The sequence below is a fragment of the Passer montanus genome, unplaced genomic scaffold (genome assembly GCF_014805655.1).
Source record: "Passer montanus isolate IOZ18808 unplaced genomic scaffold, ASM1480565v1 scaffold20, whole genome shotgun sequence".
In the NCBI taxonomy this organism is placed as follows: domain Eukaryota; kingdom Metazoa; phylum Chordata; class Aves; order Passeriformes; family Passeridae; genus Passer; species Passer montanus.
In genome coordinates, this window is record NW_024366592.1 from 4,004,020 (window position 1) to 4,026,186 (window position 22,167).

At 40.0% G+C, this 22,167-nt stretch overlaps 1 protein-coding gene and 1 long non-coding RNA gene across 23 annotated transcripts in view; one reads left to right on the forward strand and one right to left on the reverse strand.

Moving 5' to 3' along the window:
• The window catches only part of WNK1 (WNK lysine deficient protein kinase 1), a 97,523-nt gene that overhangs the window by 48,772 nt on the left and 26,584 nt on the right, over positions 1-22,167 (reverse strand). For 20 of the 21 annotated variants that reach the window (XR_005627339.1, XR_005627340.1, XR_005627338.1 and 17 more), the window contains exons 2-4: positions 16,588-16,760; positions 11,239-11,459; positions 9,034-9,191 (exon numbers count right to left, since the gene is read on the reverse strand). Coding sequence is in view for 18 of the 21 variants with exons in the window: in XM_039707926.1 (XP_039563860.1) it covers positions 9,034-9,191; positions 11,239-11,459; positions 16,588-16,760 (552 nt within the window). In the remaining 3 variants the exon portion in view is untranslated. Of the gene's footprint in view, positions 1-9,033; positions 9,192-11,238; positions 11,460-15,352; positions 15,544-16,587; positions 16,761-22,167 lie in introns of those variants that run through there. The other variant, XM_039707924.1, reaches the window with a different exon arrangement.
• LOC120501543 lies at positions 4,063-20,633 on the forward strand. Of its 2 annotated transcripts, none has more exons than XR_005627342.1 (3): positions 4,063-8,115; positions 13,515-13,576; positions 17,826-20,633. It is a non-coding gene; the product is annotated as an uncharacterized LOC120501543 (long non-coding RNA). The 2 variants fall into 2 exon arrangements; XR_005627341.1 differs by lacking the exon at positions 17,826-20,633 and adding an exon at positions 17,301-17,800.

A 22,167-nucleotide genomic window follows, 5' to 3' on the forward strand; every position in this document is an offset into this window, starting at 1 on the left:
TTAACTTTTTCCAAACCAACAGGTTAATAAGCATGTGTGCCCTGAGTTCAGAATCACACCGTGAAGACAATGGCAATGCTGTAGAATTTATACAGGCCTGCTTGCTGCAACCTCACTAATCACAATTGAGATACTCTTCAATTTACCACCTAACCTCAAAAACATTTTGAGGCATTAACAAAAAAATTAGAGGTCAATCACAACAACAAATTGACAGATGTACAGAACTAAAGTTGTTACACACACAAGATATCTATGTATCTTGATTGTCACACTCAAACTAATTGCTTCTGCCTGAAATTTGTATGAGAGAAGTTTTGGTGAAAAGGATAAAACAGACTCCTCATTCCACGAGCAATCTCTGCTCACTATCACCTTCACAAACATATCCTACAGGTGCTCTGCAAGCCCAAGAGCTGGAGAATACTGACACTGCCTACTCAACCTACTTCTCAGTCAGTGTCTCAGTACTGCACTTTTATCTGCTAAAGCCAGAGATTTTACAGCATTCAAAGCCTTACAAGACTGCTGTAGTAGGCTACAGTTCTGTTACTTCACTCCCACATGCTTAAGTTTGAACAGGAACTAGTCATAACTCTTAGAAATTACTGGCTGCAAGCATTTCCAGCACTCTCAAGACAAAGGCAGTAACTGAAGTCAAAACCCACTGTATTTGTGATAATACTAAAATGCTCTGCACTACTGCAGAATATATACTACAGCTCAGAGCTATCCCCCTGACAAGTGATCCAGCCCAGCAAAAGTTATTTTTTTACTCAAGACATGAAAGTCCACTGCTCTTCAGAACCACCAGGTAAATAAAGTATCTATTTTAGAAGTCCAAAGAATCTGAAGCTAAGAATATTGTTTCAGTTTTTTTTAAAAAATCATTAATTAATCACAACAGCTACTGTAATTGCAGCAATTCTAATGTACAGAATAAATCAATCAAGCTCCAGAACAGGAAATTTTGTACCAGGACAGAATTTCTCAGTGCACATCTGGCTAACAATTAGTATATGATGCATGGAACAGTGAAAAGGGCCTTGTTTGGAAACACAAAGTATGAGGACAGAGGTTCTTCTGAAACAATAAAGCCTGATTGGACAGGTAGATCAGGAATTAACTCTTTTACTCTTGCACAAAAGCATAAAGGTAAGATCAGTTGCATCTACCGCACAGAGTTCTTTAACCTCACCCTTAGAAGCAGAGATGCTGCCTCTAATGTTAATACCTTGAGCCAGCTCCATGACCCTTTGCTTTACTGGGACTTCAGCTTGAAAATGGCTTTCAAAAAAAACCAAAGCCAGACATGCCTAGACACACATTTCAGTTATATAAATTTAGAAATGCCACAGTGGCACAATACTAGAAGTGTCTGTCTTCTATTTTCAGTATGGAAAACATGTTTTTGAAAAATAAAATTGTATTAGTTGCACCCTCTGCTTTAATCTGCTCCCACTCTGGTAGAAAATCATTGTTCTGCACTCATTTTTAATTCATGTACAGTTACTCAAAAGCCACAGATTAGTTCCACTGGACTTCAAACTGAATTTAAATAATGAGGTAACATGGGCCACAAAACCCATCTGGTACCAGAACTAGCCTTTAGAAAGGATTATCTACTTTAAAAGCCTAAGGTAATGCTGCAAGCACCAAAAATAGTGCACAATTCCAACAATGCACCAAAAGTCACCATGCCTTTTATTTTCAGACTTATTCTAATAGGAGTGAAGACTTCCCTGGAGTTATCCCATTCCTACCCCTTGCAACTATAGCAGTACAGCTGGCACGACAAGAAATAGTAGCCTATGCATTCTTAGTGTCAGTATTTTTAACCAGTGGCACTCTATGACAAATAACATTGAACCATCAGTCTCCCCACAGGAATGCTTCAGTGATTCACCAATCACAGAATTATAATGGTTCTCCTCACTCTGCAGAGCCAGGCATTTTAAAAACACTTATCACCTCCCTGTTCCTAAGAGCCACCTTCCCATCTCTTGTGAAATTAACCTCAGTTAATGTAAGAACTAAATGGTTGTCAGTAGAGGATAGAATATTAAATACTAGGATCATAGTTTTGAGAGATCTCATCCTTAAAAGATACTTTTAAAACTCTTCAAATTTTTAAAGATACATTATTTCACCCACTTTGTGGGAACTTACTTAGGTTTCTAAAAATACATCTAAAAACTCTGCATTACTGCTACATTTCAGAAATTAAATTACACTTGATTTTATGCAGCTCAACCAATGTTCACAATCCTCCACTCCATTCGATTCCTGATGATCTTAAAATCATATCCTGTTCAAAACTCCCAAAAGACAGAACCCAGGCTCATCAGTGAGCAAGGTAAGAAAGAAATAGCTCCCTGTACTTCAAACCAAGTTTGTTTCACATCAATATCGACAAGAAAACTTTAGCTGTGATCTTAAAGCTTTTGATGCAGAACAGTGAACTACTTTCAGAAAAAAAATTCAGTTGAATAAGTCTTTTCCCTTCCAAACTCGGGTATCACCCGACTTAGCTGTGCAAACAACACAAAATCAACAGACTGGGTCAGGCTGGAAGGGACCACAGTGGTCATCTGCTCCCACCTCCCTGCTCGAGCAGGGCCATCCCAGAGCATGGGACACAGGATTGCCTCCAGAGGGTTCTGGAATATCCTCAGTGAGGGAGACTCCACACCCTCCCTGGACAATGTGCTCCAGTCGATCACTGCACAGGAAAGAAGTTCTTCCTCATGTTCAGGTGGAACTTCTGTGCATCAGTTTCTGCCCATGGCCTCTTGTCCTATTGCCTGGCACCACCAAAAACCTGGCTCCATCCTCTGACACTCAGACATTGATAAGGTCCTCTCAGTCTTCTCAAGGCTGAACAGGTCCAGCTCCCTGAGCCTCTCCTGAGGAGAAAGATGTTCCAGTCCTTTCATCAACTTTGTTGCCCGACAGGCTCAAGCTGATCACTGCTTCTCCTTACCTAGATCATTGTAACTTATTAAAGAGGACTTCTAAAACAACACGAAAGACTGCTTAAGATATTCATGCTTCAAATCCTTGAATTCCTACCTTCTACTTTTAAGGCTCTATGTTTCTGAATTGATGAGTCCGTGACTGAATCCCCAGACAGGAAGATTCTACACTCTTAAAGCTGTTACAGCAAAATGCTTGTGACTGAGGTGAACATCTACAAGAGGCAAGAGCTAGAAGTTTAAACATTTCAGTCAGTGTGAGGCAAAGGAATTGCACATGATGTGCAATTTTCTTTTACATTTCACACTTCACTACCACGAGTTTCTTCTTTGAAGGAATACAAGTGTTTACCCTTTCTTCCAATTAATGTTTCCTGTGTTTGGTTGAAGGTTGTAGACTTTCAATACCTGCTTTCACAAAGGATCACCTTCTCTGTTGGAGGGTTTCCTCCCCTACTTTTCCACTGATTTTTTTTTTCCAATGCTTTTTTTGCTAGAAAAGTTTGTAGGAAAGATATCTCCATATATATTCAAACCAGGTCAAAAAATCAAGTCACGCAAGGTAAAGAAAACAGTTTCATTCATGTCTAAAAAATTGTTACATATGACTTCCAGGAAGTAGAAGAAATGATTCACCACTCACTAAGTACTGCAAGTAAAATTCTTCATATGTCTAAAGGTTTAGTATTTTTTGTCTGCTACTTAAGACCCCTCAGGAAGAAGAAGAAAGTAAGAGCTGGAATACTTTGTCCACTGCACCTCTAGTGAAAATGTAGCAGTTGACTGGTCTAGACAGTTATGACACCTTACTTTCAAGACACTAAAGAAAATATTAATTTTATCTCCACTGACCAAACGACAGCACTTTGTAACTGCCTTGTTTCCAGCAAAGAGAATGACCTTCACCCTAACCAGTGAACGCCAGTTCCCACCAGTTAGGGAGATTAAGGACATTTAAACCAGTTAGACACTGCCTGGTCAGGTTACTCATTATGTGCCTTGTTCCCTTAGGCCCTTTTTTAAGCTCTGGAGAACAGAGAAGAAAAATGTTATGCCTGCTGTGGAACATTTTAGTACTGAACAACCTTTTTTTTTGAAACTCAAAAAATGCAAAATGCTTTTTCTCCCCCCCTTCTGATCCTAAGGCCAGCTCAGACAACAGACATTTGTTTAGAGAGAACAGACTGGAGTTCTGGTGGAAGGAAGGACAAATACAAAACTTCACTTTGTCAAAGAAAGCATGGAGAAAATCAAGTACAGAGCACAAGTCCACCAGGAAAACTTAAAAGGTAAGTTTATATGATGGGAGGGGGGAGAAAACCCCCTTGTTCTTTCTGTTCATACTCAGATGATTAGTACATTTGAAACTGAGGATGGCTTTATTAACTTCTTTGCAATGAACATGTTTGGATTTTTATGTTAGTGGTAGATATGCAAAGAGGAGAAAAATCTGCATAATAAACATAATAATTGTCTTTTTACTAGTCCTGGAACTAGTCAATCACCTAGCAAATTTAAGCCTTTGGATATTCAAGTATTAGAAATCTAGATTTTGAAGCAACAGCTTGGGTTTCCATGGTCCCACCAGAGGCTGAGGCAAAGCAGCTGAAGTTACTGCAGTTAGTTATGCCCGCACTGCATTGATGCCCAAACAGACTAAATTAAGAAATCATACTTAAGATGTTTGTTCTATAAATATCACTTTTTCCATTTAAATGCACGTGTAGCTCATTTCAAATATGTCTTGTGACAAAGTGTTTAATTGCAATATGCATGGAACAGGTCAAATAAAATATACCAGTCTCCTGAGAAGAACAAAGACAGGGAAACCCTCCTGAATTTTACCAAGCTCTTACACTCTCTTTTGTTTTTTATGCAAGCAAGTAAGTAAAACAATTATGTATCTTGATTTTATTTTGCATTGCAACTCTCTGCATTACTTGGATAGAGAGCAGAATTGAAAAAAAAAAACCACACAAAAAAAGGGGATCCATTCCCTAATCTAGTAGCATTCCACACAGACAGCTGTGCTTGCACGAGAGGACATGGGAGAAAAAATTAATCAAAGGAGAGAAAAATCAGTACTTTACCTATAGTGCAGCTTGTTATCAATTCATTGCAGGTTTAGATTATTTCTTTTCTGAGGCCAAGCAGGCATCAGTAAGTGCTCACTGGATGCATTCAGCCCCAGCTGAGGAGACATACTGCTTAAACCTCAGAGACTTCCCCATCCCACAGGAAGGTAAAAATCCAAAAAGCTGTAATTCTTTAAGCACCGACTACTAATTTACTTGGAACCATTTCCAAAGAGCAGCAGAAGATGGTTTCAATAAAGAAAACAGGGTTTTGAGACAAAATTGCAACATTATGATTTAATGGAAACAAAGATAAAGGCTAGATTCCTTTATGCTTGAGTGACAAGCCATGCAGATGTCTTTCCTTTCTAAAGAAACTGCTAGTGAAAGGGTCTGAACTGAATATGCTAAAGGGTGCAAGTCAATATTTTGTGTTAAACTGCTGATTTCCTTATCAGAACAGTGAAACAAAGTTTAGCATAACACCTTGAGCCCTACAAATTCTGCACAGTTGTGTTTAAGCCAGGTATAAACCCAGGTTACTCTGTTAAAAGAATTCTTCTAAAGTAATCCAGAATAACAATTTAATTGCACTTGTGTTTCTTGGGCCACGGAAAATTCAGGAACTTTATCCTAGGACTGTGTTAGTGAATTACAGGAACTTCCCAGTGAGAGAATGCAGACAGTAAAAATGAGCATCTTAGGAACAGCAGGCTTATGCAGCAAAGCTATTGTCCAAGATGTGAAGCAACAATTACTGCCTGGGCCAAAAAACATCTCATTTGTGAGAGGAACTTCAGCCTTTAGATCCAAATTCTAGATCTGTGCTTGCCAAGGTCTGTTATTTAACAAAAAACTGCTTCCAACCATGAGGAAAGACCCTGAACCAAAGAAGCAGAACAGGACTGAGTACTCTGAGCAATACTGCAAAGCTGCAGTATCTGGGCATCAGCCAGAGCCATCCTTATCACAAAAGGTGTCAGGTCAAAACTCACTGCAGCTGATGGCCTCCTAAAAAGAGACAATGCACAGCCAAAATGAGAAAAAAGAACATAAGCTGGTATTACCAAGAGGTTCTGAGGGGACACCCTGGGCATTAAGAGACCTTTTACAGGATTCTGTCCTAAGCAACAGCAAGGATTTAAGATAATGGAGCAACTTTGCTTTTTACTAAGCCTAATAGTTCCTGCAAAGAGGATGAGGGAAATTAATTAATTTAAATACATATGGCCTGCAGTGAGTGGCTGCACATTTTGATCTTCTTGCCTTTGGGGTTTCAGTGCTTTTTAAGCTCCAACATGGTATGACCTTTCATGACTTTCATAGCAGACCATTCCTACTGTCCTTCATTCTGCTCTCTGTATGCACCCAGATCAAACAATCCTTTCAATTTAAAGCACAGTAGGACTGTAGCTGCTACCTCAAAACACCCCTAAAGATGTCCAGGGGTTGAAATGGAGATGCTAAACATCTTCCACAAAGCACACCCACTTTCCAACATACATTAGAAGAGATGTGTTGGTAAGTACTGCTCAAGTCACTTTTGCAGGAGGGGGTTTTCTGCCTTCTCTTTTATTGATAGTTCACACACTGTCCTTTCAAGCACTGAATTTGGCAAATGGTTCACCCCTCACCCACAAATGCACACATGGTCTAAACTTCTAACATCTCTAAAATCTTCTAAATCTAAAACTACCTGTCTCTTTTTCACATTGGTTCACAGAGCTTTCATGGAGTGGTAAAAAGAATGCCAGGAGTATTTAATTTCACTTTTATAACACAGATCTCTTTCCACATTATTGAACATTAAATCCTCCATTATCAGTTAAGCACAGGATTGTGCTTTATTTCCACATAATGTTGTCTTGCCTTCATTGAAAGCTCTCCTTGAAAATTCTTCACATTTTGTTTCTGGTTGGTTTTGTTTTGAACAAACTGCTTTGCAACTACACTGAAATAAACAACCCCAAAAATACCAAAGCACACAGACTTTGGAAGCAGACAAACATACATTTCATTTTCTTTACCTTCCCCTCCTTTGCTACTTCTGAAATAAAACAAAACTTGCTGGATTTCATATCAAAGTGTATCTTACAAGCTCTCAAGCAGTAAATTAAATAGTTGTGAGGAAAAAAAAAATCAACCAATGAACTTGATTTGTGAACCATCAGCAGAGTAGAAGAGAAGGTGGTGTTGGACAGACCAAAAAATTGCCAGTGTTTCTCATCCATTTAGAATTTCCACCATCAGCCAATAACAATGTGGAGAAAGGAGCACCACACACAACAAACAAGTGGTAAGTGGAACCTGCTAAGTCCTTAGGTAACTCTTCCTGCTACCAGTCCCTACAAAGCTTTCCAGTTATGTACTTGAAAGACCAGGGGAAAGACCTGGGGATTTACAAGCCTGAGGTTGTCACAGCAGCTGATTCTCACCAACATCCCAGTTCCTAGCAGGGTCCTTAAGGAACAGGCATTTACATTAGGCAATGTCCATGCAAATTTTGCTGCTTTGGCTCTGTCCAAGACACATCCATAACAGGTAAAAGGTACCACTGAGACAGTTCTGGTGAGATATATAGCTTTCTTTCATTGATCCCAACTGCTTCCAGGACAGATGATGCTGTACACAGAGTAAGGACTAGACTTTAGCCTAGTTCTTAACTATTCAAAAAATTACAGGTAAGTTTGCCAACACACAAAGAAACTAAATTTAAAAAACCCCAATTCTGAATGTATATACATGTATATAAAAAGATATTCCAGTGTCTGTGCAAAACACTGAAGTGACCACTTATGCCTTTTTTTTCCCCTCCAATATTTCCCTGAAAGAAAGGGATAATCTTATTTCACCAAGCCTCTCTTCAGAATTCATTGCTTCTGACATGAAGACTCTTCTCCAACTCTAAGTCAGGAATTATATCTCTATCTGCAGTGTGAGGCATCAGGAATAAGAGAGCATTTTATTTTTCCAAAGCTGGCAAGTTGTTTATTAAATCTGCAACTTCTCTGAGATAACATGCTCCAAAAGAATTAATAGGAACTCATTTGTTTATGGACGAAGAGGTAAGTCTGGGGGTTTTTTTCCTCCTTTGCACATATGTACAGGTATTCTGAGAAATCCAATTTGAGTTTCCACTTCCCCAAGCAGCCACCTCACTATTCTTTCTGAATGCTTAGGTCACAAGGCTGAACATGTTTGTTCCACTGTATTGGTACACTCTTCACAACACTGCCTTAGATATCACAGATTAAATCTAGCCACACCATACTGCACCTTTCTAGCACTGCAGTTCTCCTTCCTGCACTCAGGGTCTGCATGTTCCCCTCAGTCTGGTCAGATGGGCCAGCTCTGATCTCTTGATTGCCTTCTCAGCCCTATTTGTTTTCTCCTACAATGCCTCCACCACTACACTTGCCCAGTACTTACCAGGGTGGAATAGCTTCCTGCTATTTATCAAGTATTTCCACTTCATCATTATAAGAAGTGCCCCCAAAATGCAGGAGCTAAGGGCCACTCAGAATTCAATGAACTATTAAAATCACTGTAGGTAACTGGCAGGCAGCTAAGCCAGTGCTCAAATCTGTTATCCAGCTTTATTGCAGAGAACAAGGTTACCAGCTACTCTTCAAGACAGAACTACTTCCACCATCCCCCAAGTGGCTTAGAAAACAATCTGTTATTATTCTAGTGCATTTATTTTTTCTAGTTTGCTTTGGGGGGTTGGTTTCTTCATATTTTTTTCTTCTATACTGAAAGAAAAGTAGGAACACTTCCAAAATTTTATCTTCATTCACGTATTTTACAAGCGTCTGACAGATGTTCAGTGAGTTCGACCACCCTGTAACTTCGCACTCATCCCAAAATAATCTCTTCCCAGGCTTTTTTCCCCACACACACTTGCACAGCACTGGTGCTACCCAGCTGCAGTCCTTTGCTGCTAAGAGCAGTAGCTTTAGACTGGGCAGTGAGGAGGGACTTACACTGGTCACTCGGCGGTAGATCTGCGCAGCATTTTGGCACTCGGAATAAGGATATTCAGACGTGGCCATCTCTAGCATACACATCCCAAAAGCATACACATCAACGGACTCATCATATTTCTCCTCATACATCTCGGGGGCCATGAACTCTGGGGTACCTTAAATTAAAAGAACGATTCAGACTCTAAATGTCTCAAAGCGAGCAGAGGCTGCTGGCGTTACTCACCGCAGGGGCAAGCGGCTGGGCAAACCTGTGAGACAAGAGAAAGTGGAGGCAAAAAGAAGAGGGAGGAAACCCTTAGTGACTCTGTTGCACCAATGTACTTTGTGAGTCTTCCATTGCAAGGCCTTTATGGAATAACAATGGCATGTGAGAACTGATGCAATTCCCTGTTTAGGTATGTTAGTTGATACAAATGGCAGAACAGACTGGATTAGCCTGAAATCAAACACGAGGGTAGGGGATAAGAAGAGGGGAAAAACTGTAGACTAGCCATAGGCTGCAAACCAAATACTAAGGAGAGTTAAGGCACTTACCTTTTCTCCCTGTAAGAAAAGAGGCACATTAAACCTTGTTTCATAAATTACCTGACTGCCCTCTGCTGCAAAAGAAGTAGTACTGGTAAGAGCCCATAGCTAGTCTCTGACCTGGTGCTCTCCATCTACTTGCTGAAGTAGAATGGGTCAGATAAGGCCTTGCAATGAAAAGCTCTGTTGTTACAAATAAAAATCTCCGTGAAAAGAGGATATAAAAGGTAATTTTCTGCAAAGGCCACTCACCAGAGCCCTTTTCTTCATATACTTACCTTCCCACCTGCAGTATATTTATAGGCCTACTGCAGATACAGGCATTAGTGAGGGACACCCTACAGTCAAAAATACTCAGAAATACAGAGAGATTGAGTTACAGGCATAGAGCGTGAGATTCAACAAGTCCCATTTAAAATAGTGTCCAGAAAATGATTGCCCAGTGAAGCATCACAGATCCCCTCTGCAAACAAAGGGACTGCATTGTATGATCAGATTTACTTTAAGCCAAAGATGCAAGTTTGCTTTTTGTAAATTTAAACACAGAATTATTTCCTGCAGACACCAGATTCCAGGCAATTTACAGATCATTCTACAGCCCATTGCTTGTTTTCACCAGACTAAACCAAAGAATGTAAATTGCAGTCATTTATCCAAAAGCTAATCATTAACAGATAACTATGTAACAGATGGTAATTTTCCAGTGATAAATTTGAAGATATGACAAATATGCTGAAGAAATTATGGTTTTTAACACCATTCTTTTATTCCCTATTAATATTTTGACCTGGTTAAGAAGCAGGAAATATTTCAGTGACAGCTTGCAAGAAAATTTACAGGTATATGCCATTGATCCCAGCTAGGAATCTGGCACAGGACTGTTGAGTAATGCTGAATTTTAGCAAGCTCTAAATACTGAGAGTGAAAGATACTTCATTCCCTGCAGTCTATTGACCCAACTATAAAAACAAAGCTGATAAAACCAATTCTTTCAAGAATTCACAAGAAAGATCACACTAGTTCCACCAAATCAATTTCTGAAAAAGGTTATGAATGGATACACAGGGACAGAGCCAGAATAAAGCACTATTTCCCAATGCACCCTCCTAACTCACACAAATCCACATTCTACAGACTCCCTGAGTAAGGTGTTATACCCACAGTCTGTGTTATTATTTAAATACATATTATATGGTCTTTCTTTGGTACACCTCAGTTTCAGATTACTCACAAGCTGCAAGACATTCAACATTAACCCCTGGTGACAATGAAAAAAAATTTGGCTGTATGAACTAATGCTACACTAAATATCAAAATGTTGTTTGGTCTTCAAAATGCATTTGTACATTTCTTGAAGCAGCACCACAAAGGTAAGATTTTTATGTAGTGAAGAGTGGTTTTATCAACAATGTTGCACAAGATTGTTGGGCAGGACAAGAACTCTATATTCTCAAATAGCTAATGTTAATACATAAATAACCAAAGCACAACCAAAATTTCAACATGCCTTTGCATTAGGAACACAGAATGCCCTCAGCAACCAAGAGACAAAGCCTACATATTTTCAGGCTTTGACCATGTACCTTTATAAGCATGTTTTTTAGGAAAGTTCCTAAAACACTGAAGTCTCCAAAGAGGTAGACTGGCTTAGCAGCCTCCAAAACAGGAGAGGCTTACCTATCACACTTTTGGCAAAAGAAGCTCGTTTCAGGGTTGCCAGACCAAGGTCTCCAATCTTGACTGATCCAGTGGGGCCAGTAATGAAGATGTTGTCACATTTTAAGTCTCTATGAATGATGGGAGGAGTACGAGTGTGTAGAAATTGTAAGCCTTTCAGTATCTGACGGCACCAGCTCCGTAGTACTTTAATTTTCATCACTTTAAATCTTTTCAAATACCTAATGAAAAAAGTAACAATAGGTTAAACAGATTCTGCTAACAAATAGTAGATTAAGCTATACCATTTGCTGTTTGGAAGCAAAGAAACAGTAATTAATGATGTATAAATTTAATTGTCCATTTTAAAATCTACCTGAGCATTTCACTACTTCAGAGGAGCTAAAGATCATTCCCCTCTAGAAAACCCATCCCCTCTTTTCTAGCCAGCAGACTATAATGACAAAACAACAATGTGAAAGCTTGGTGTACATAGCTGATAACACCTCTGCATACAAAATCATTCCACAGTATTTAAACTGCTGGATTGCTAAATTTCAAGGCACTGCTTCAATGACAAATTATTCAAGGCTCATTAATTACACCTCCTTACCTATTTAACTTCTCAAACACTGACAACCTCTACTTTGATTAATTATAACTGGGTGGGAAGGTGGGTCACTAGATCCAAAACGTTAACAACCAAAAAAGTACAGAGCTGTGGAAAACTGCAAGAGCTTTTCAATCAGTCCCTCATTTACAAGAGTAGTCAAGCTCTCTGTTCAAGGTTTCCACACTACATTTTACATCTGTTTCAAATTTACCTGTGGAGTTAGCAACATAATTAGATATTCTTAGAGATCCCCTCCCTGGTGCAGGACAGGGTTTGATTACCTGAATCCAACTGGTACTACTCATTACTTCAAAACTATGGACAGATAGAAACAGGGCAGAGAAATCTTTAAAAAGGCTCTGTCAAATAACTGAGGTGGAAGAGTTTATACAGAAGTCTGTATCCTTTTGCAGGTAGAATGCAATCCAGCCTTAACTGTTCTATCTTTGCCCCTCCTTGAAACCCCATGTAAGAAGAGTCAAATTTCATACCAAAAATATTTTTCAATGAGCATGACCTAAGATCTTATTCTGTTACTTAACTTCAGCAGATTAGAGATGCCACAAGGTGAATAACCTCTGACAGTTTTCAAGTGCTTTCCAGCAGGGTTTTCTCTCAACCTCTATTTGGGTAACATGATTTGAAGTGAAGAGTGTTTTGTTCCTTCTGAAAAGGTACAGGCCAGACTACATGTAGACAAAGGACCTTACATGCTCTGTAGAGCAAGGACTTCATTCTTGTTCAGGAAATGTTACTCAGACAGAGTCTCAGATAAAGATCAGTTTCACACTACAGAAAGACTGCTAGTAAATTCTGTGACCAGCATGGAGTCTAGCCACCACAATCTTAAAACTAAAATCAAGTTGTGTTCAATTATTCCATGGTAGTGGTCACTCTCTTCTGCAGATTCACTTAACTAGGAGATACAGTCCCGATGAAATCACTTCAACCAGCTCCAACACAGAAATGCAGTGTATTCATCCCTTTCACTTTAATTTCTCCAGTTCAAAACAAGATCTGGAAAATCAAGTTGCTAGCAATGATCCCGCTGTGAAAATAACTCTGTAAAAGCAATTGAGTCAGTTCCAGAGGAAATCAGGTGTCAGAATGTCAAGGAAGGCAGGGAAAGAGCCAAGTCAAGGAAGGAGATCAACTGAAGGAGGTTCTGAACCACATCAGCTACCACTTGAATTCCTGCTATTGACACAACCCTCATTCATCTCTCTTGAGCCCGTTCCAAAGATCACATGGTAGGGGCACTTCAGTTCAGCATCTGGAATCCCTAATTGCATTCTTGGTTACAAATATGCTAGTCCACTGCCAGCTTTTCCCTGTTGAAGGACCTGGATCCAACAATCACCCAACACTGTGCAGTGTGGCTGTCATTGTTCCATAATACTAACCTGAATTAACTCACATGTCACTTCATGCAGAACACAACTGAAAATGGAAGCACATACAAATACACCAAAATACACAAGCCTAACAGGCAGTATGTTTTCACTTTTCCTACTATCATAGAATAACCTGGGCTTTGAAGAGACCCCAGGAGGTTTCCAGTCTCAGTTTCTGCAATTACAATTACATAGAGCTCAAGGAGCTATAGGAATCCTTATTAAACTAAAACATGAGAAAATTTCCTTTAAGATACCATCACACTCGTATTCTGTTCATTTTTTTTCAGTGACAAGAATGTCTATGTCCCAAGTACCAAAAGAAGAAAGTAATCACTTTTCTCAAATGCAGGTAAGGTAAACATGTTGTAAAAAGATATGGAAATAATAGTCAAATAGATGCAAACACAAGTGTACAGTGTAAATCTAGGAAAATGCCACAAGCACATGAAGTACTTAATTAAGGCACACCTGAAATGTCCCATACAGTTCACCTGTCAAGCCTCAAGTGAAGTGGACTAGAATAAACTAAATCACAGCTGTAACACCAGCTATACAAGAGTAGAGAAAAACCATAGCCAGAACTCTGCAGTTTAAAACATGTTAAATCAAAGAGACTATTACTTTTTTCTGGATTAAATAAAAAGACTTTCTTATTTCAAGACACAAAATAATCCCACAGACAGAAAAACTGGGGTATTTCTTCCTCTCAACACCCTACTTTATAATTGTCTACTATTACTTCATCATCTTGCCTATGACACCACATAAGCCAATCCAAATATTAAAATCTGTAAGAGGGATAAAGGAGTAAAAAAAAGGGAGAAAAATAAATTTAGCACTACACATTTAGCAGAAAATTAGGTAAACTTTATTTAAAGGCATCAGTACAGAGGTGCAAAACCATTAACTTACCATTTGTCTGAAAACAGCACATTAAGCAGCAGATCTATTCTTTTACCTGAAATACCTTAAGCAACCTGAGAACGGTCTGCACTGAACATATGCCTGAAGAATGTTGTCATATCCTTAGCCACCCAGTACTATTTCAAGAGACAAACACTTCCCTGTAACTGCAGCCCAGACTCCCAGAGAGCCATTTTTCTTCTTAAGACTGTCCACTTGTAGCCATCAATAAGCACAGTAAAAACACAAGATATTCACCAGCTATTTCAGCCAAAGAGAAGGCAAACTGTTTCCAGCTCCTGCAGCCTGCTTACACATGTAGGGTGTGAATGCCTCTGCAAGAGTGAAATGGGCACTGAACAAAGTGAGGGATGCAGAGCCCCTTTATTGCAGAGCTGGCAGCTTCACTCCCAGCACAGGGATGGTGGCTGGCACTCAGGACACACTCCCAGAGAGGAGCAGAACCCCTTTATGGCAGAGCTGGCAGCTTTACTCCCAGCAGAGAGATGGTGGCTGGTGCTCAGGACACACTCCCAGAGAGGAGCAGAACCCCTTTATGGCAGAGCTGGCAGCTTGACTCCCAGCAGAGAGATGGTGGCTGGCACTTGGGACACGGTCCCTCCAGGGCAGAGAGCAGAGCCCCCACGAGCTCCACACACTGTGGGAATCCCTCACAGCAGCTGCAGCTCCAGCACTCTCCTAACTCAGCATTCAGCACACCACGAGGTGCACTCGGCTGCCTCACAGGTCCAAGCTGTAGGATTTTTATATGAAGCTTCAGCAAGTTTCAGATAAACCAATAGGTGGTGAGTTTTTTTCTTTTTACATATTATTTGCATCCAAAACCTCCCAAAAGAGGTGAATTAATTTGAGCTTTGAACTTTATGAACTAGCTCATCCTCAACAGAAAGCAGCTGGAGAAAAAAAACAAACAAATTCTGAGAAGTGAAAACTAAGTATTGCCTCTGTGAGCTCTTAAAATCCGAAAGTCTTGTGCATGTGCTTACTGGGACATCACAAGTAAGAACTGACAAGCTTCTTAACTTAGAAGATGTTCTACCATGCCCTGCAATGCTAATAATGCTCCTCTAAAACAAGAATGTTCCTACAGTAGGTTATCCTTCAACAGAAGGGCTCTGTTCTCATTTATTCTAAATATCACCTACTTCTAGCTCTCTAGGGTTGTGCTAATGAAACTGAAACACTGCCTTAATTTACTTACGTTTTTAATGTTCCAGACGTCATGAGTTCTGTCACAAGAACAATACACTTTTTTCCTTTGACTGTAGACTCCCAGGAATCATAGAACCTGACAATATTGGGATGCTGAAGCCCTTTCAGCATCCCAGCTTCCTCTTTAAATCTTTGTCGCTCTGACTTGGACAGCTTCCGATCCTAATGAAAAAGAAAAGGAGCATCAGAAAGTTTTGCTTTATTTTCTTATTGAAAGGCAGCGACTTGAGCTGGCAGCTTTACTCCCAGCAGAGAGATGGTGGCTGGTGCTCAGGACACACTCCCAGAGAGGAGCAGAACCCCTTTATGGCAGACTGGCAGCTTTACTCCCAGCAGAGAGATGGTGGCTGGTGCTCAGGACACACTCCCAGAGAGGAGCAGAACCCCTTTATGGCAGAGCTGGCAGCTTGACTCCAGCACAGGGATGGTGGCTGGTGCTCAGGACACACTCCCAGAGAGGAGCAGAACCCCTTTATGGCAGAGCTGGCAGCTTGACTCCAGCACAGGGATGGGGGCTTGCGCTCAGGACACACTCCCAGAGAGGAGCAGAACCCCTTTATGGCAGAGCTGGCAGCTTTACTCCCAGCAGAGAGATGGTGGCTGGCACTTGGGACACGGTCCCTCCAGGGCAGAGAGCAGAGCCCCCACGAGCTCCACACACTGTGGGAATCCCTCACAGCAGCTGCAGCTCCAGCACTCTCCTAACTCAGCATTCAGCACACCACGAGGTGCACTCGGCTGCCTCACAGGTCCAAGCTGTAGGATTTTTATATGAAGCTTCAGCAAGTTTCAGATAAACCAATAGGTGGTGAGTTTTTTTCTTTTTACATATTATTTGCATCCAAAACCTCCCAAAAGAGGTGAATTAATTTGAGCTTTGAACTTTATGAACTAGCTCATCCTCAACAGAAAGCAGCTGATGGAGAAAAAAAAACAAATTCTGAGAAGTGAAAACTAAGTATTGCCTCTGTGAGCTCTTAAAATCCAAAAGTGTTGTGCATGTGCTTACTGGGACATCACAAGTAAGAACTGACAAGCTTCTTAACTTAGAAGATGTTCTACCATGCCCTGCAATGCTAATAATGCTCCTCTAAAACAAGAATGTTCCTACAGTAGGTTATCCTTCAACAGAAGGGCTCTGTTCTCATTTATTCTAAATATCACCTACTTCTAGCTCTCTAGGGTTGTGCTAATGAAACTGAAACACTGCCTTAATTTACTTACGTTTTTAATGTTCCAGACGTCATGAGTTCTGTCACAAGAACAATACACTTTTTTCCTTTGACTGTAGACTCCCAGGAATCATAGAACCTGACAATATTGGGATGCTGAAGCCCTTTCAGCATCCCAGCTTCCTCTTTAAATCTTTGTCGCTCTGACTTGGACAGCTTCCGATCCTAATGAAAAAGAAAAGGAGCATCAGAAAGTTTTGCTTTATTTTCTTATTGAAAGGCAGCGACTTGAAAACAGTTAGGTACACACAAGAATCATGTGTCTTAAATTTGGTTTGCAATTACCTTGAAATATTCTGTTTTGAACACATACTATTACGGTCTTTTTATAATATGTTGCTTTTTATAATTCTATTGCTCTCAGGGTTAAGAACTGCACATCTGTAGCTTAACTTGTCTTTCTGCTTTCTCCCACTTTACTACTTTAATAAATTTAGCTGTTGCCTGACTTGGGGCAGAAAGAGGATATAATGTCTTGAACACTTCAGTGTCTGAGAATGAAATCAGATCATTTAAAGCATGTCCTTCTCATGTTGTACATAATAATTTTTCATTATTCCTAGATGTCTGTCCTGACCACTGGTCAACAGATGGGATTAGCCACCCATAGAGGGGGTTAAGCATCAAACCTCTGTTAACACACAGTTGTTCCTGTAGCTGTAGACCATCAAGTGAATGAATTGGATTTTTTCTGATTAAATGCAGAACCTCATGATTGAGCAAGTTTCCTGAAATCTTATGTCAACAAAACCAAAAAAATGTAACTCCCAGGAGAGACAGAAAGCAATCTTTTGGCCAGAGGCAGAACACAAAACAGCCTTCCTGGACAATACTGGCTGTCAGCTATCACCAAGACTTGGAGCAGCTATTACCTGAACAAGCAACACATCTCAAACAGAAGACATCTCCTTGTGCCATGCAGTGTTCTCAGTTTACCAATGCACTGCTCACACCAGTCAGGCTGACTCACTGGCACAAACTGGGTCCATATGCAGTTTGCATTTAAAAAAACAAAATATTTCAGGAAATACTTATAGCCAAGAATTTCAGAAGCATTGTTTCTAAGTTATTTAGCAATAACCAAAGACCTATTTGTCAGATCTGAGTAAAAGTTTTAAGTCACTTGATTTCACATTGTCTTTTCCATTAAAAGGAGGCAGTAAAACCACACAGGATTTACTTATACTCCCATTGTGCTCCAGACTGTAATTCCTCTTCCTTTGTTTACAGGTCATGTGTTTTCTCAATACAATTCAGCCATGTAATATTTAAACCATCCTACATTCACTAAGACCATCAACGTTTTCTAGAAGATTCACAGAGTATTTTCAGGCACGGGCAAACTTCTTTTTCAGATGAAGCTCCAATTTTCAGAAGTATACCATTTCCCTGGGTAAAAGTCTGAAAACAGATTTGAAATCACCTCAGGGATCAGTTTCCTATTGGTGTCTAGGATGTCACTCACCTTCACAATTCTTAGGAAAATGCAAAATCCTTATGTATGACTAATTTAATCTACAGACATCAAAAACCATTCAATCCTACAGCTACTTCACTCTGCAGAAATCAGCATTACCACCTCCTCCCATTCTTTCATAAGTGTATTTGCACAAGTTTTGATATAACATTTGAAGAAACACTCCAACAATTGAGCATTCATGTCTGTTCAGGTGTTGCAGGAGTTTTTATACGTAATTAGTGCTCTCATTTGAGCTGTCTTACCCCTCTGACAGCTTTCCTTTCAGTATAATGAACAAGGCAGCACAAGTTCTGTTTCAAACCTCAATCTTAACAGCTTGAAACTGCTGAGACAGAAAAGCAGTGAGCTGCAAGAGGTACAGCTGACCATACACACATGCACCAGTGCTTCAAATAACACAATCGCAATATCACCCTTCTTACAGGAAAATAAAGCAGTATTCTCAGCCTCTGCTGATAATTCACTTATAATTCACTTTTTTAAGCCATTGTCCTTAGCTGTAACTTCAGCTATTATATATGGTCATTATACAAAAAAGGCTGTAATAATTACTTTTTTATCACTTTTAAACTGTCAATATGAAACTTGCATTCATTTTGTCCAAACCCAAGATTTTTAATACACATTGGATTAAATTTCCTTTATTGTGTGCATACTAACAAGTTATCTACTACAAACACTGTTAACCAGTTTTAGACCTACACTTAACATCAAGTGTATTTCACTTCATTCTCGTTTTAACCCACATAACCCAACCTCCCTTCAGGTCTTTATTCAGTTTTCCCTGGCTCTGTACTACCGTCCCCAAATAGAAACTAACAAGTGCTAACCACTGTTATCAATGAACAGACTCCTAAGAGGCACTCACTTTTGGACTCATTTCTCTCTCTGGTCACATCCATGGCAGCATCATGATCCTGCAAACACAGCTGTGACGCTCAGCACAGACACTCAACACTTCAGGGCTGCCATGAAAAACCCACCAAGACCATGCAATAGACTAAGTAAAACAACACTGCTTTGAAAGTCACAGTGCCCCAGTGATCTGGGACAAGTTTGGACAAAGCACAGGCCAAAAAGTTTCACCCAGGAACACAGCTATGTTTTTGCAACCAAGGAAACCCTGCACCCTTCAGTACACAACTGCAGCAGCAAAAGGGAACATTAAACAGAGCTGGGAGAAAAAGACAGAGAGGCCACTTGTTTCCTAAGCCCAGCAGTGCATACTACCTTTTACTACCCTCATTTCCTTGGACACACAACCCACACCCTCATCTCTAACAGGTTTTTATATTCTTCTCCTAAAGGAACTCTAATGCTAGGTTACAGAAGATGCCAATATACTTTAAAAGAACCCACAACCCTAACATTTGGGAAAATACTGAGTCTCCTGTACAATTAAACCAACGAAGTCTGTGTACACAATGACTGGTTTTAGCTGTACAAATTACATTCTAATGCAGCTTGCAAACAGTTGGCCTGCAGGCCAACATGCAATTTAAAGTGACGAGTCCATTTTCAAAACCTAATTAAAAATATTAGACAGCAAGATCTCCCAGGCTGCGTAGACACAGACTAGAACAGAGCCTATGCCAAATGCATGGTGGCATTCTTTGAGCAGTTAGCATGGGCAAAAGTGACAACTTCACCTCATGCTTGTTCTTGTACAAAAACGTAACTTAAGCAGCTGCAGCTACTAAAATATTGAAATAAGCAAGGAAAATAGAGCACTGTATGTAATTTGGGAGACTGAGATGTTACCAGCTATGTTAGGTATACATAGTCCAGGAAAAGCAGAGGAATGGGAGTATCTTGGCATCACATGGAATCCAGAGAGTAGCTGTACAGCATAGCTGTGGCAGAGAGCAAGAAGCCATCATCACTTAGTGAGAATTTAAGAGTGTTTTGCAAGACTGTGGGAAGGGAACAATTTCCACCATCCTCAGTTATAACTGAGTTATTATAACTCATTATTATATATAAATATATATAAGTTGTTATAACAACTGCATACTCCAAAAGACTCAAGCCCAGATGTGTCTTCCCAACAGGGCAGCTACTGGGGGCAGTACTCAGAATCCTGCAGAATTGCAGGATCCTCAGCCGTATCTCCACTTCTAAAGATGCCATGAAATCGGTGGCCTGTCACTCAAAATATGCCCTTCTTTTGCTTGAATAATTGTAAGTGTGAATCAGATAAGGAGATTTATCCCCTGCAGCCTTTTTCCTATCACTCACAGTCTAAAAATATGTATATAAATGGATCGTTTCCACACGTATTTGTTGTTTTCATTTGAAAGCAGAAATGTAGGTTTCACAGATTAACATTCCTAGATCAGTTAAACAATTTTAATGTTTTTGTTTATTTTTATTTTTTTTAAATCAAACAGCCAAAAACTAAAAGTAGAAAGACTCACAAGTAGTTTTTCATAAGCCTAGGAAACTTAAACAATTTAACAAAGAAGCCAGCACTTTAAGAACAGTTAGTAATATACAGCTGATATCCTGTCTTTCAAAGGCCAAGTCATTTTGGAATTCCCATTAATAAAATTTAAAAATGGACATATTCTCTCCTTTCTTGGTCTTTTTTTACCATAAGCAGCCTTGGGCAGACACCACAAAGTCCTAAATCTAGAAGTTATCAAATCACATTCTTGTAGTAGCTCAGCTGGCACATGCTGAGCAGATATAGCCCAAATATTTTTAAAAATATACAAAGCTGTCAAACTATAGGAGAGCTCGCTTCCTAAAATGGATTTAACTACCTTATAAAATGGACAGCATTGTTCTTCCTAAACTGATAGCTTCCCTGGAGGACCTAAGTGTCACATCCCAATCACTGGGCTGCCCTTTGAACAAACTGAAACAGATGCATCAAGCCTACTCTGTTCATTTCATTCATTCCTTTCCACCTACATTAAATTGTTTTGACAAGCCAGGACACACAGCAAGGCGTCCCAGCACATGATTTGTGGTTCTGCAGTGCCAGGGGCCTGAAAGGAGAGGAGCAGCAAATGAAACGATTGTTCAGCTCAGAGTGATTCAACAAGCTTTTTCTTGGCTGTTTCCACTTATCCAGGTCCTTCCCATCACATCTGTTTTGGTCTGGAAAGAGCTAGCAGAGGTGTTTACATTTTTCAATGTAAAAACAGGGATCTTGGGCATTCATGATAAACCAGGTACAGGTTTAGTCTTCCACTAATTTCCTTCATGTACATGCAGCATTGTTACTACCCTCTTTCTACCCCTGTACCTACATGCCTTATATAAATAAAAAACAAACCAACCCAAAACAACTCCCTTCCCCCCCTAAGATTAGGTATTGTACCAAGCCACAACAAAGCTCATAAGCAAAAAATGTCTATAGTTCACTGCTGATTTGTTTCAGTCACAACTTACTATCTACTCAGCATCCTTCATAAGGAAAAAAAATACATTTCTGGCACCTAAATTAATCTTCAATTTCAACTGGGAGACTCACATAGTCACTTAGTCACGACTTACGATCTACTCAGCATCCTTATAGGGAAAAAAAATACATTTCTGACACCTAAATTAATCTTCAATTTCAACTGGGAGACTCACATAGTCACTGAGCCTACTGAGTAATTACCCATGTGTTTTCCTTTCTATCTGTCCAGAGACAGAGTTCTGTCCTGTTCACATCAGGACAAGAAATCACACATCTGCAGAACACATCCCAGTGCCCAGAGCAGTCACAGGGCCCACTCCAGACAGCAGAGGCAGCAGGGGAGCCTCCTCACCAAGGCACTGCACTCTGCTCACATTGCTAGAATCTCAGCCAGCCCAAGCTCAAGCAAGGCTCCCACTATTTTTACTGACTGACACTAAAAGGCCTGAGCTGAAGTCTGGGACAGTTCAGCTGGCATTAAACAGACACAGTTTTGCACTGGTGGCACAGTGCACCTCACCCTCAAACACATACTACAGGATGTGTATTATGTGTTTGATGCAAGTGGCCACCAAGAGAAAGACTCTACATGAGAGGAACTACTGCCAGCTTCGAGGTGATTTTCACTTCCTTAACATCAAGGACAACTAACATCAGTGAAGTGGTGGAGAACCTTCATG